General features: G+C 43.7%; 1 protein-coding gene across 1 annotated transcript in view; it reads left to right on the top strand.

Annotated features, from left to right (window-relative positions):
- CRMP1 (collapsin response mediator protein 1) overlaps positions 1-12544 on the top strand; it is a 76142-nt gene extending 63598 nt beyond the window's left edge. Inside the window, exons 8-14 of the mRNA XM_040420569.1 lie at positions 1377-1497; positions 4249-4405; positions 6104-6245; positions 6690-6860; positions 9680-9859; positions 10585-10753; positions 12453-12544. Coding sequence (XP_040276503.1) covers positions 1377-1497; positions 4249-4405; positions 6104-6245; positions 6690-6860; positions 9680-9859; positions 10585-10753; positions 12453-12544 — 1032 coding nt within the window. The remainder of the gene's footprint in view (positions 1-1376; positions 1498-4248; positions 4406-6103; positions 6246-6689; positions 6861-9679; positions 9860-10584; positions 10754-12452) is intronic.
- Positions 12545-13124: the final 580 nt, after the last annotated feature.

Below are 13124 nucleotides of genomic sequence, written 5' to 3'. Positions count from 1 at the left end.
TTTCTTATGTAGGGGCTCATTTTTTGCGGGATGAGGTGATGGTTTTATTGGTACCATTTTGTGGGACATATGCCTTTTTGATCACTTGGTGTTGCACTTTTTGTGATAAGGTGACAAAAATGGCTTTTTTGACACATTTCAATATTATTTTTTTATGGTGTTTATCGGACGGGGTGGGTCATGTGATATATTTATAGAGCCGGCCGTCACAGACGCGGCAATACCAAATATGTCTATTTTATACATTTTTTAAAATTTTTAACATTTTTTTTTATTACTTAATTAGGGAATTTTTTTTATAAAACACTTTCTTTTTTTTCTTTTGTCTTTTACTCTTTGCGTCCCCCATAAGGTCATACAAGACCTTTGGGGGACATTTAACTTCACTTTTTTTTTTCCCACTATTGATTTCGCCTGTAACTGGGGCTGACATAGTAGCTCCACTTACAGTGGAGATACACCCCCCAGAGAGGCTGTACAGCATATTACAGCGCTGTGCAGCCTCAGTGCAGGGCTGATCGAGGTCTGTAGAAGACCCGACAGCTCCTGCACTCTTCCACATGACCACTAGGCCGGGACAGGAAGTGGCATAGCGCTTCCTGATCTGTATACACAGCGCTCGTTGTATACAGCAATCTAGAAGGCAGGTCCCTGCCTTCTCCATGGGGTGCTATGCAGCAGATCCCCTTCCTTGGCAGCTGCACGATTAGCATGCAGCTGCCATCTCGTTCCAGAACGTCGATTCAGAGATAAACGACCACCCAAAGACGTTTATAGTCAACGGGTGGTCGTGAAGTGGTTAAGTAGGTTTAATGTTATGGCTGATGTATATGTGTGTGTATATCATTATATTTGCTAATAATGGGATGACACATTACTGTCTGATCACCAGTAATGAAAGGAGGTAACAACTGAGAAGAGATGGACGCATCAGAACTTGGAGAAGGGGGACGGGGGTCTATTACAGAAAAATGGTCTTACAGGGGGAATTGGGCTTTAAAGGGGTTGTCTCACTTCAGTAAGTGTCATTTATCATGTAGAGAAAGTTAATACAAGGCACTTACTAATGTACTGTGATTGTCCATATTGCTTCCTTTGCTGGCTGGATTCATTTCTCCATCACATTCTGCACTGCTCATATCAGGGGTTACGACCACCCTCCAATCCATCAGCGGTGGTCGTGCTCGCACACCATAGAAAAAAGTGCCTGCCTCTCTGGTGGCACACAGGGTGGTGCCTTTTCCTATAGTGTGAGACAATATGGACAATAACATTACATTAGTAAGTGACTTGTATTAACTTTCTCTACATGATAAATACTATTTGCATAAGTGAGACAACTCCTTTAAGTAATTGCTTTTTTGGTCGTCTTGCAGCTTGAAGCTGAGGCAGTATTTCGAGCCATTGCCATAGCAAGCCAAATCAACGCCCCTGTGTATATTACCAAAGTCATGAGCAAGAGCTCTGCTGATGTCATCGCACAAGCCAGGAAGAAAGGTAATCTACACTAGCCAACATGGTGGTCACTGAACTGTTACCCATACCAACCAATCAGAGCTCAGCTCTCATTTCTTAAGCTGCTTTAAAAAAATGAATGCTGTGCTGTGATTTGTTGCTATAGGTAACAGGGCCGGATTTACTTTTATACAGTTCTGATAAAACGGCCTGTGTTATTAACTAGGAATTAATGTGTTTACTAGAAGTTATGTATTAAAGCGTCCACCAACAGCATTTATCATCTATCTACAGGTGGTCTAGGGGTCCCACTAATCACAAGAACAGGGGTACTCAAGTTCCTTATGTGAACGGAGTGGTCGGGCATAGATGACTACTGCTCCATTAGGCCTCTTTCACACGAGCGTCACGATTGGCTCCGGAAACTCGCACCATTTTGTAAGCAAGTTCAGTCAGTTTTGTCTGCAATTGCGTTCAGTTGTTCATTTTTTTCCGGCCGAGTGCAATGCGTTTATATGCGTTTTTCACGCGAGTGATAAAAAACTGAAAGTTTGCAAACAACATCTCCTAGCAACCACCAGTGAAAAACGCATTGCATCCGCACCTGCTTGCGGATGCAATGCGTTTTTCACTGAAGCCCCATTCACTTCTATGGGGTCGGGGCTGTGTGAAAAAAACGCAGAATATAGAACATGCTGCATTCTTCACGCAACGCAGAACTGATGCATGAAAAACAACGCTCATGTACACAGCCCCATTGAAATGAATGGGTCAGGATTCAGTGCGGGTGCTATGCGTTCACGTCACGCATTGCACCCGCGCGGAAAACTCGCTCGTGTCAAAGGGGCCTTAGTCTCTATGGGACTGCTGAATACCGAGGTTGATTTTCTCCCAGGGGCGGACTGGGAAGTTAAAGTGGCCCTGGAAAAAAATACTGAAAGTGGCCCTATTTTTTTTGTTAGATACAAATTCATGGAAAGCAGGGCCAGCAATACCATATTGTGGCACATTATACTACTCTAACAGAGCCAAATACCACAGTCCATCACAAAATACTACCAGAAGCGCAAAATACATCCCCAAAAACTTTCACTGGCTGGTGATGAGGAATACCCAGGCGGCCCTCTGGGCATCGGCCCACCGGGAAATGTTCCTGTAAGGTCTATTGCCAATCCATCCCTGCTTTCTCCCTCAGTCTCATAGAAGTAAATGGAGGGTGGTCACACATACACATGACCACTCCAATCACACCGGGGACTGATGAACCCTGTTCTCCTGATCAGTAGAGGTCACCATGGTCAGATCCCCAGCAATCATTTCAGAGGTGGTCTTTTCTAGGAGGTGGTCTTTTAGACTTAATCCCATAATGATCATCATCAAGCTTTCTACTACTTACAGGGTTTCTATTGAAGCATTTTGACCTACCCACATTTATAGATGCAGCACTGTGTGGGAGGTTATGTTACTGCGGCCTCACTCTTGCAGGGTCTTGGGGGGCATTGCCTGCTCGTATTGTCACTTGGCTACTTGGTGTCATGCCTTCAGCATTCAAGTAGGTACCCACTTGAGTTCTTATGTCCATGCCATTAGATTTTACTTACCAACGATAGATCATTGGGTTGAATGTGCAGACAAACCTCCATCTCTTGTCTAAATGCCCCAAGCCCCGGAGGAGTGAAGCAAAGGATGGGAGTGGTAGTGGCTCTGGCTGCAATCATTATTCACAATGGCAGTCCTCACACTGATGCTCCCTAGGGTCAAGGCAGTGATAGGAAGGCACACCCTTTCTTCCCTCGGGGCAAACCCTACTGCCTGATGGTAGTTGAGGTGCCCTTGGTGTTATGAGTTTAGTACGTATGCAAGGTAGGAGATGTAAGTGCTGTTGCTGGCGAATGGTGCTGGAATCAGTAACCAGGTCGATAGTAGAAAATAAACAAGTCTCTGTTTACTAAAATGCAGATAGGGAGTTGTAGTACATCCAACGATATCAAAGCACAGTACCAAGGGAAGTCACAGTGCAGTCTCTTCCCAATAGCTGTATTTAGGCAAACAGTAACAATGTTGATAATAATAATCCCTGATCTCCTTCCAGACACCTTTCCAAGATGCATGCGTGCAAAACTCATAAAAATTTGGTAGGTGTCCCAGGCTACAAACCATCCACACACATAGCAAGAAAGTGTGGTAGGCTCCAGAATCTACAAACCATCCCCATGCAATAAGTCTCACAATCAGCTCTGCAATATCCCGAGAGATGCAGATTTTCAAATGGTCAAACCTGTTAATCCTTCCACAAGCACCACAATCTTTATCGACCATAAATTGTGAATGCCTTGCTAGCATACATGGCCTTGTGGTCCTAGACAGTCTAGAAATGTGTTCTCCTGCTTTCTCTCGAGAATTGTTCTCTCAACAGGAATGATGTTTCTCCTGGAACTATACTGAACTAGCCTCTGCCAATAACAGCAGGCAGAGCTAAACTGAAGTGGCTGATGCAATACTCACTAGAAAGCTCCTCCCTCAGAGGATAAAGCTATTTCCCTCTGCTGAGTCAGGGCATATTTATCTAGACAGTGTCATCTACAGACAGCTTTAGGGAATGTATACAAAGCATAATACAAAGCATTAATCATTTTAGTAATATACCAAATTAACACTTTGCAGGGCGTCGGTTCTGGGGGACTTCACATATTTACAAAAATGTTCTTCCATAGTGACCCATAGGATGAATATCATTGCATTGCTATATTGATTGTAATATGTACTTTGACTCAAAATCTTTCTCGATTTAAGGTGCGTTAGTGTTTGGTGAGCCAATTACGGCAAGTTTAGGAACAGATGGAACCCATTACTGGAGCAAAAATTGGGCAAAAGCTGCAGCCTTTGTTACCTCCCCACCTCTCAGTCCAGATCCTACCACACCTGACTACCTGAACACTATGCTGGCATGGTAAGGATTGAAGGAGCTTTCCCCTGAAGGTGAAACATATTGCAAAAATACCTGGATGTTTATAATACAGTAATATGTAGTAGTATGGATTCCCATTTTCATATACCCTGCTAGAACATATGAACATCATAAAGAGGATCCTTTCAATGAAACAAAGTTGAGAGCTGCTTAAAAAGCATCTCCCTATCTGCAGACTCAACACAACCATGCATTTATAGTGGTCGCCTATTCTTCTGAAATAATCAAAGTAAACAACCTCATAGTGCGTCCCCTGGGAATAACTGCTGTTGGGGTGCTTAATTCAAAGAAGTGGCCAAATGGGACAACCTTTGTAATATGGATTGGAAACCACCATGGTCATGGTTATGCCTTAGAGTCAAAGAATCGGTGAGATATCAAACGTACATTAGTAAGTTGTACCATAAAATAGTCACAAAAGTTAAAATGGATATAATTGGGATCCTGGTGGAATCTCTTATATCAATGGTTATTTCAATAAGCCATTGAAGAAAAGTTCTTTGCTGATGAGAAAGTATTGAAGATATTGAAGAAAATACCATTAGCCACTAACTGAAGGGTTCATCAACTTTGAAGCACCACTGTAGGTTTTGATTTTGGGCACAAGTACATCACAGATGCAACAAGTTGATTAAGAGGCCTGTATATTATTCTGGCGCCAATTTTACTAAGACCGGTGTGTGAAACGCTAGTCTGTGATAAATTACACCCAAGATCTTTATTCAAGGGGCTATTCCTAACCAAGACTTTTTTGACATATCCACAGAATATGGCATAAATGTGTGTATTGACTATATTTATAACTCCCATAGAAGTGGCCACTTTTCTACTCACAGAAGCCACAAGATCAGGAGACCCATCTTTAAGACATTTATGACATAAGCTTTGGTTATTACATGTTCTTTGGAGGTGTTGGTCTAATTTGATTTCTTGTTTATGCTGTGGTTATGCCATAAATGTGCACAATTCTGGGTGCTTGGATCCACAACTAGGGGGAGCTGCATACATTTTTACTTATGCATGCTATCTTAAGATCCCCCTAGTGGTGGCTGACATTCACCTTAAATGCTATGGCCACCTTTGGGGCTTGCATGTTACTCATTTGGGGCTAAAAATATTTTTTTTTGATATATGGGTTAAGAATCAGTTTGCAGACTGTCCCTCCTGAGTTTCGTCATCTGAGGGCTCATATGTAGCTGTTATCTCTGATCTCCTGACCTCATAAACACTCATTATAGCTAAACATTTATCAAACTGATAAGAATATGGCGTACATGAATGTTTATGAGCCGTCAGCTGGTGGAACTCAGGAGGGACAGTCTGCAAATAGACTGATTTTTAACCACATGTATCACAAAAACTGCTGAATTTTTTTTTAACAAAGACCAATGGAAAAAATAATTCTATCACAAAAAAAATTCCCATAAGGTGTCCATAGCCTTTAAGTATTTTGTGTCTTTATCGCTTTCCTGTTTTTAATATATAGTACAAAAAGTTTTCTTATGTCTCTTGTTTATAATTTAGTTTAGTTTTTTTTTGCTTTTTTCTCCTGACCTTTTTGCCCACTTGTACTGATCAGGCTGTTATTTCACATTCTTACATTTATTTTAGTAGTTCTCTATAATGTGCATAAAAGTTAAAATGTACATGTACTGACCTAACATGAAAGTTGTTCTCCAGCGGAGATCTACAAGTTACCGGAAGTGGACACTGCTCCTACAGCACGGCCCAGAAAGCCATAGGAAAAGATAACTTCACTCTTATCCCTGAGGGTGTGAATGGTATCGAAGAAAGAATGACGATTGTTTGGGACAAGGCTGTGGTAAGGTTCTAATAGAGATACCCGTAAAATAAAGGCAGTCCATATAACTGCTATGGGGCCCTGGAGAGAAGGTGCCCAGCCCAGGCAGGCCCCATCCTCTTGCCTTTTGGGCAGTGGGAACCTCTGATCTGCTGGGCTACTCTCTCCACAGGCCATTCAGTGTTAGCAAATAGTTTAGAGAATCAATCCAAAGAACAAGTCTGCCTATTCTAGGTGATTATGGGGTATGGTGATTCCAACCAGTATCAGAAGGAGACCCCATTTTAATTTTTACAATAGTGCCCCCTAGCTGTGTGCTTCTGGCTTTACCCCATGTGATGCTGCTGTCTGGCAATATCATTGCATGTCACTATTTCGAGCCACATTAGGTGTACGTTGATGTAAGGTGATGATAATGACCCCATTATTTCGTTACAATCACCAGTCTCCTGCTTTTTCACACAGGCTTCTGGTAAGATGGATGAGAACCAGTTTGTCGCAGTCACTAGTACAAACGCTGCTAAAATATTCAACCTCTATCCAAGAAAAGGGAGAATAGCAGTCGGCTCTGATGCCGATGTGGTCATTTGGGATCCTGATAAGATGAAGACAATTTCTGCAAAAAGCCACAAATCGGTGAGTTCACAAAATCTAATGTACTGGTAAATATAGTGGGTGCGGAGGATGTCATCGTACCCAGCCCCTGGTGCCTGCGGAGGACCAATCTCTGCCACATGGGAGGAATGCAGTATTATAAATGACGTGCTAAGGGAAACAATGGAGCACATTAAAGGCGCCATCTAAAAAAGACAAGGCTTGATTTTTCCAGGGAAGGCCATGTCCAACCAGATAATTTCCTTGCAGCAGCCTCTGCAGAAGTAATGTAGTATTACATGGTGGCCATTTAGTTGTATTAAATCTATATTATGCCAGAGTGAATCCTAATCTTACAGAACAGTTATCCATTCTGATCCATAGAGAGGCGTCTAGAGCTGGGAACATCCATATTGTCACTGTGGGGAGTGGTGGAAACCCCCCACCGTACAATGTGGGCAATATGGGGTAGCAACTAGGCCTGGATGCCGGGAAAAGGGAGCTGATCACCTCCTTCTGCAACCCTTATCCTAGCCCTAACCTCCTAATCGCATGAGCAAACCCAGATGGTAGGAGGGCTCATGCATCAGAACCTCGGACCCTAACCGGCCCTGATGATCCCTGGGATAAAGGTCAGGAAAAGGAGACGACCAGTTCATCCACAACACGGATGAACCGGAGTCTCCAACAGGCCTAGGTGCAAGGAAAGGAAAGGCAGAAGACAGCAACTGGATAGGCAGGTAAGAGCCCACAACAAGAAGCACTCACCTGCCGAGGCAACAACGACTGGAACCCGTGCCTCCGTACTGGAACCTGATCACCTACCAGGACACAGCACAAAGACAACAAACACGGAGTCCAGCAAACCAGAAAACTGCCTGGACCCCCATGCGGACAGGATGCATGGCAGCCCCAGGCAGAGCTGCTAACTGACTGGTAGTTCCCCCTCCGTTGAACCTAGGGACCCCCTTCCGGAGGACACAACAGACAGGGGAAATGTCTAGCAACCATTCTGGATAACAACACCAAACATACCAGACATGGAACACCAAACTAGACATTACAACACACCTAAAACATAAACCCACACCAAACATAACTGTGACAAATACCGTACCCCGACTAACGTCAACTACGTAGGGCCAGCGAGATACGGTATAGTCACTAGTTACCAAGGCGTGACGTTACGCTGTCCCTGAGTAGCAGGTAAGGTCAGCTTGGTACAGTTTTTACACACTCCTCCTGTCCACATGGGCACAGAGAGGCAACAAGCTGAGGGAGCCTTTTCACTGCCCCAGTGAATCAGCACTTTCTCAGCCCGGGTATATACGTCCACCAGCTTCTCGTTTGATATAAGCACGGTCCGCTAATGGGATTATATAGGGTGGGAAACCAACCCGCAGTAGCGTATAACTAGGCCAAAACACGGACGTGGGAATTCGTGATCGAGATACCAGACAGCACAAGATTAAATTATATATTTAATCGCTTTAAGGGCTTGCTAGATATAACACTATACACACAAAGAATATATACAGTGGTCTGAGGTTGCAAATATAGGTAGTATGGTACAAACAGGATTAAACAGAGAAAAAAAAGTCAGTTTACCAGATGGATGAGTACTTTGGGTTGATGAATAATGGTTACTGTAATCCTTGGCCGTCGTCACCTGGGAGGCAGTGATGTCAGCCATTTCCCGGTCCCTTCCAAACACGTGATGCAGCATGACCATCCTTCAGAAAAAAGACACGCCCGCTGGCTTGCATGGGCCTTTTGGCCTGTAGCCGGCCCCTCCCCTCCCTGCCTCTGGGAGGGGTCCACTCCTCCTCTTCTGGTGCTGGCAGCCAAGGACCCACAAAACCCATTAGGGCTCCAGACCAGAAGGTCACAGGGAGATGGTTCTGGGACCAACGGATCCGCCTGGGTTCCAGCTACAGGTAGAGTCCAAACATGGTAGCATTATTAGGTTTCTGTGGGAATATCTGTATACCTCCCCTCCCTGGCCTCCTATTGCCAACCTATGACCAAGGCCATGTTTGTCTTGGCCACAGGGTGACAAATATATATCTAGTTTATGCCTGTGATGGACGGGCGATTCATAATTCCTTATGAATCGTCGGTTACATGATGTCTGAGGGGTATGATAGATCTGGGCAAGGGCTGAGACCCCCTACAAAGAGGTTTTCCTGTAGGATTAGCTGGCCTCCATGCTGGCTGGTCAAGGTGGGAATTTGTACGCATGTGGCCTCCTTGAAGCCAGAACCCCTGTGGAGTTCACTACTTCTGCTATCTGACAGCAGATGTCTGGAATGAGATCATGTCTGACATTAAACAATAATTCTACATTCCCCACAATACCAAACATGTAAGGAAGGGTACAGAACAGAGGTAACAAAGGGAAGACAAGGTGACATCGATGTCCAACTAGGTGGCCCTCAAACTGGACCGATGACACATCCAGAACTGGAGCAACTCCAGCACACACCAAGGCTGGAGGACAACTACTCCAGCCAGCCACAGGCAGATATCAACCCAGTGGCCATACCCAGCCAGATAGTTAACCCCAAAGACACCAAACAGGGGAGGAACCTGGAGAAGGGGAGAAAAGCACATACATGCTGAGACAACAACGCGTTGCCGCTGGCAACCAGCATGCACGGCAAAAGTGTCACTGCGCACAACACCAAGGCCGTGACACATATGCCCAGTTAGGAGAGAAAGCTCCTTTAATGCTTTCTTTCTGAATAGTTGGGTGAAAGATGTTGCAACAGGTCAAGGAGCTTCATTGTCAGCTGTGTGTATATGAATATTTGGTGTAGTATGTTATAATGATCCTTCTATAAACATGTATTTCTTGCTAGGCGGTGGAATACAACATTTTTGAAGGAATGGAGTGCCATGGAGCTCCACTTATTGTTATAAGCCAGGGAAAGATTGTGTTTGAAGATGGAAACCTGCACGCCAACCAAGGAATGGGACGGTTTATTCCCCGGAAACCCTTCCCAGAATATATTTATCAGCGCATCAAGACAAGGAACATGGTATGTTCATCGGATTCATTAAAGCGTATTTCCAGCCTGCAATGAAGCCATGGCTGTCAACCCTTATGTACTGTACAGCGACTGTGAGCAGCTTTTGTATAGTAAGTCTGGCTGCAGTCCTCGGGACCAGGGCCGATCTGTGAGGTAGACCAAGAGCATCAGTCTCCCCTGTTAAAGGGGCACCACAGATCACCTGGTACCCAAGGCTTGCAACCACTGCAAGGTTAATGTTATCATCATTACTATTAATATTACCATTAATTTGTTTTTATTCTTAGATTACTTTATGTCTTGAGTAGATATGAGCAAACCAATTCTAATGAATTGATTTGTCTTATTAGCTGGACTTAACCGTTTGGGGGCTGTCCCTGCAGGAAAAGAAGCGCCCCCCTGCCGCTAGATTGACAGGGCCGAACCTTTAATTAGCAGAGCAAGGGCAGAGACTCTGCTTAGGCTCTGGAGCTGCGACTGCGCAGGTGCCACTACCAGCTGGTACAGTTGGCATGGTGGATGACTGGGGACAGCGCACACAGTTCCAGACAGAACTGCATAGACATGTTTGTCAGTGTATCATTGAAAGGGCTGCACAAGCCTCACACCCCTTTTGTTCTGCAGATCGGTTGGGCCCCTGTCCCATTGATGGGCCATTAATACTATATTCCCTGAACACAAAGAATTTCCAGATACCAATTGATATTAATATCAAATTGATGCCGTTATTGTAGGTGAGCGGATTGCAACCTGTGTCCCGCGGGATGTATGATGGACCAGTGTATGAAGTTCCAGACATTCCAAAGTATACAACCCCTGCCCCTTCTGCTAAATCATCACCCTCCAAACCCCAGCAGCCTCCACCCATCAGGAATCTTCATCGGTCAAACTTCAGTTTATCAGGTAAAACTATGTTAGCCATGAATTGTGTTTCTTTCTTTATGGGAGACAGGTGAATACATTATTTTACAGTTTTTCAGTACCGGTATACAATGGTATATAACTGTTGCAGTATATATTAGGAAATATATTAGGAAATATGCAACCAATCCAATATTTAGTCAGGATGTAATTATTTACTGCTGACTCCTATCATTCATATTTAAAAGCTGTGTCCCTTTCACCGCCATTTTTCCTTTGGATCAACAATGAAAAATGAAGCAACTTTGGAATTTGACTTTATTACAAATCTCATATTATTCTTTACAGCTTCTATGAAGACCTATGGGTCTCTATGGTAACAGACTACAAACAAACTCTATGTAGTCCTACTTTCTTTTATGTGGCCTGTACTTCTTACTAACATACCAAATCGGATCCTGTAAAAAAAACGCATCCTGAGCATTATTAGGCTGCGTTCACACGAGCGTGTCCGGATTAGTTCCGGATGCGTCCCGGTGTGTCGCGCCAAACCCGCGCGAGTAGGAATGCAATTGCAGTCAGTTTTGACTGCGATTGCGTTCTGATGTTCAGTTTTTATCGCGCGGGTGCAATGTGTTTTGCACGCGCGTGATAAAAAACCGACTGTGGTACCCAGACCCGAACTTCTTCACAGAAGTTCAGGTTTGGGATCGGGGCTGTGTAGATGTTATTATTTTCCCTTATAACATGACCTTGTACTAAGCATTCTGTTTTCAGAATGCTATTATTTTCCCTTATAACCATGTTATAAGGGAAAATAATACAGTGAATAGATTGTCACCTAGCAACCATGCGTGAAAATCGCACCGCATCCGCACTTGCTTGCAAATGCTTGCGATTTTCACGCAACCCCATTCACTTCTATGGGGCCTGCGTTGCGTGAAAAACGCAGAATATAGAGCATGCTGCGATTTTCACGCAACGCACAAGTGATGCGTGAAAATCACCGCTCATCTGAACAGCCCCATAGAAATGAATGGGTCAGGATTCAGTGCGGGTGCAATACGTTCACCTACCGCATTGCACCCGCGCGGAATACTCGCCCGTGTGAACGCAGCCTTATTCACATTTGGCATTTCATTCAACCATTTCCGTCTGAGATCCGTTATTTTAGATGGAAAAAAGTCCTGCGTGCACTTTGTGATTTAAGCTGGAAAAACATGTATTTTCTCCTACAGTACCTTGTATGTGTGCTCATCTTCCGGCAAGAGCTACACTCAGTCTAAAGATCCTGCATCTCTAGTTGTCCCTTATGAGTGACAAGACTTGTTGTGTCTGAGGTGGACCAGATATTGTGGTCCATCAGAAGATTGGCCTTGATCTCAATCTCTTTATCTGCATGTAGCATTTACCTTCAATAATATAGCGATAAAGGTTACATAGGTTACAATTTCAGCTAGGCCCTTACAGTGTAGTAGTCACTACCTCTCATGACGTTGATGTGGTGAGACAACCATACAATAAAGACCCCTTTAGTTGAAATCATAAAAGGTAGCATCATCTCACCCTACAAATGTAGAATTGGTTTTCAAAGAGCATACAGTACTGTATCTTTATGGAATTATATCATCAGGGAGTAGTTGGGTGGTCCAAGTCTAGTGTTGGACAGAGTCGCATGTTACATCTCATGATCATAAAAATGTGTCTCATTGTAATGTGTTATTATCTCATTGAACTTCAGGTGCACAGATTGACGATAGTAACCCTCGCCGCACAGGACACCGTATCGTTGCCCCACCAGGAGGTCGCTCAAACATCACAAGCCTTGGCTGAATATTGGCTAATAGAGAAAGCTGATAAGGAAGATCATCACCAGAAAATTGTTCAATTCTATGTCAGTGTTATTGAGCCCACAATGTTTTTGCTACTAATGGAAAATTAATTTAAAAAAATGGTCTGTTTTGTATCGGAAAAGATGGTCATAGTGTGGTGAAGTGCTTGGAATGGTTTGCCTCACCTTAAAGCATGGAATACACCCATCACTGTATTAGACTAGAGACATCAGCTTTGTCTTGTAGCTATCTTGTTTTTTTGCACCATTACGTTGTATGTTGGGTTGGTAATGCATGGTTTTTGCGTTATTTATTTCTAAGATGTAGCCTGTGAGTTTAATGCCAACCGTCATCTAGACACAATGCCAAGAATGACTTTGCCACACATAACTAAGAAATGTGAACAATTTTATGTATGCAGTAGGTAACTCAGTGTATCATATTTCACTTACTTTTAGTCTTTTTATTGTAACTATGACACAGCAGGAGAGATCACTCATGTACAAAAATCTGACTAACTGTACAGTTCTGTATGTTTCACCACTGGGGATATTCACACATACAGCTTTCTTTAAGCCGTG

Source organism: Bufo bufo, chromosome 2 (assembly GCF_905171765.1).
Source record: "Bufo bufo chromosome 2, aBufBuf1.1, whole genome shotgun sequence".
Classification (NCBI taxonomy): Eukaryota; Metazoa; Chordata; class Amphibia; order Anura; family Bufonidae; genus Bufo; species Bufo bufo.
The sequence above is the reverse complement of the archived record's forward strand: the minus strand, read 5'-3'. Positions and strand labels throughout refer to the sequence as shown.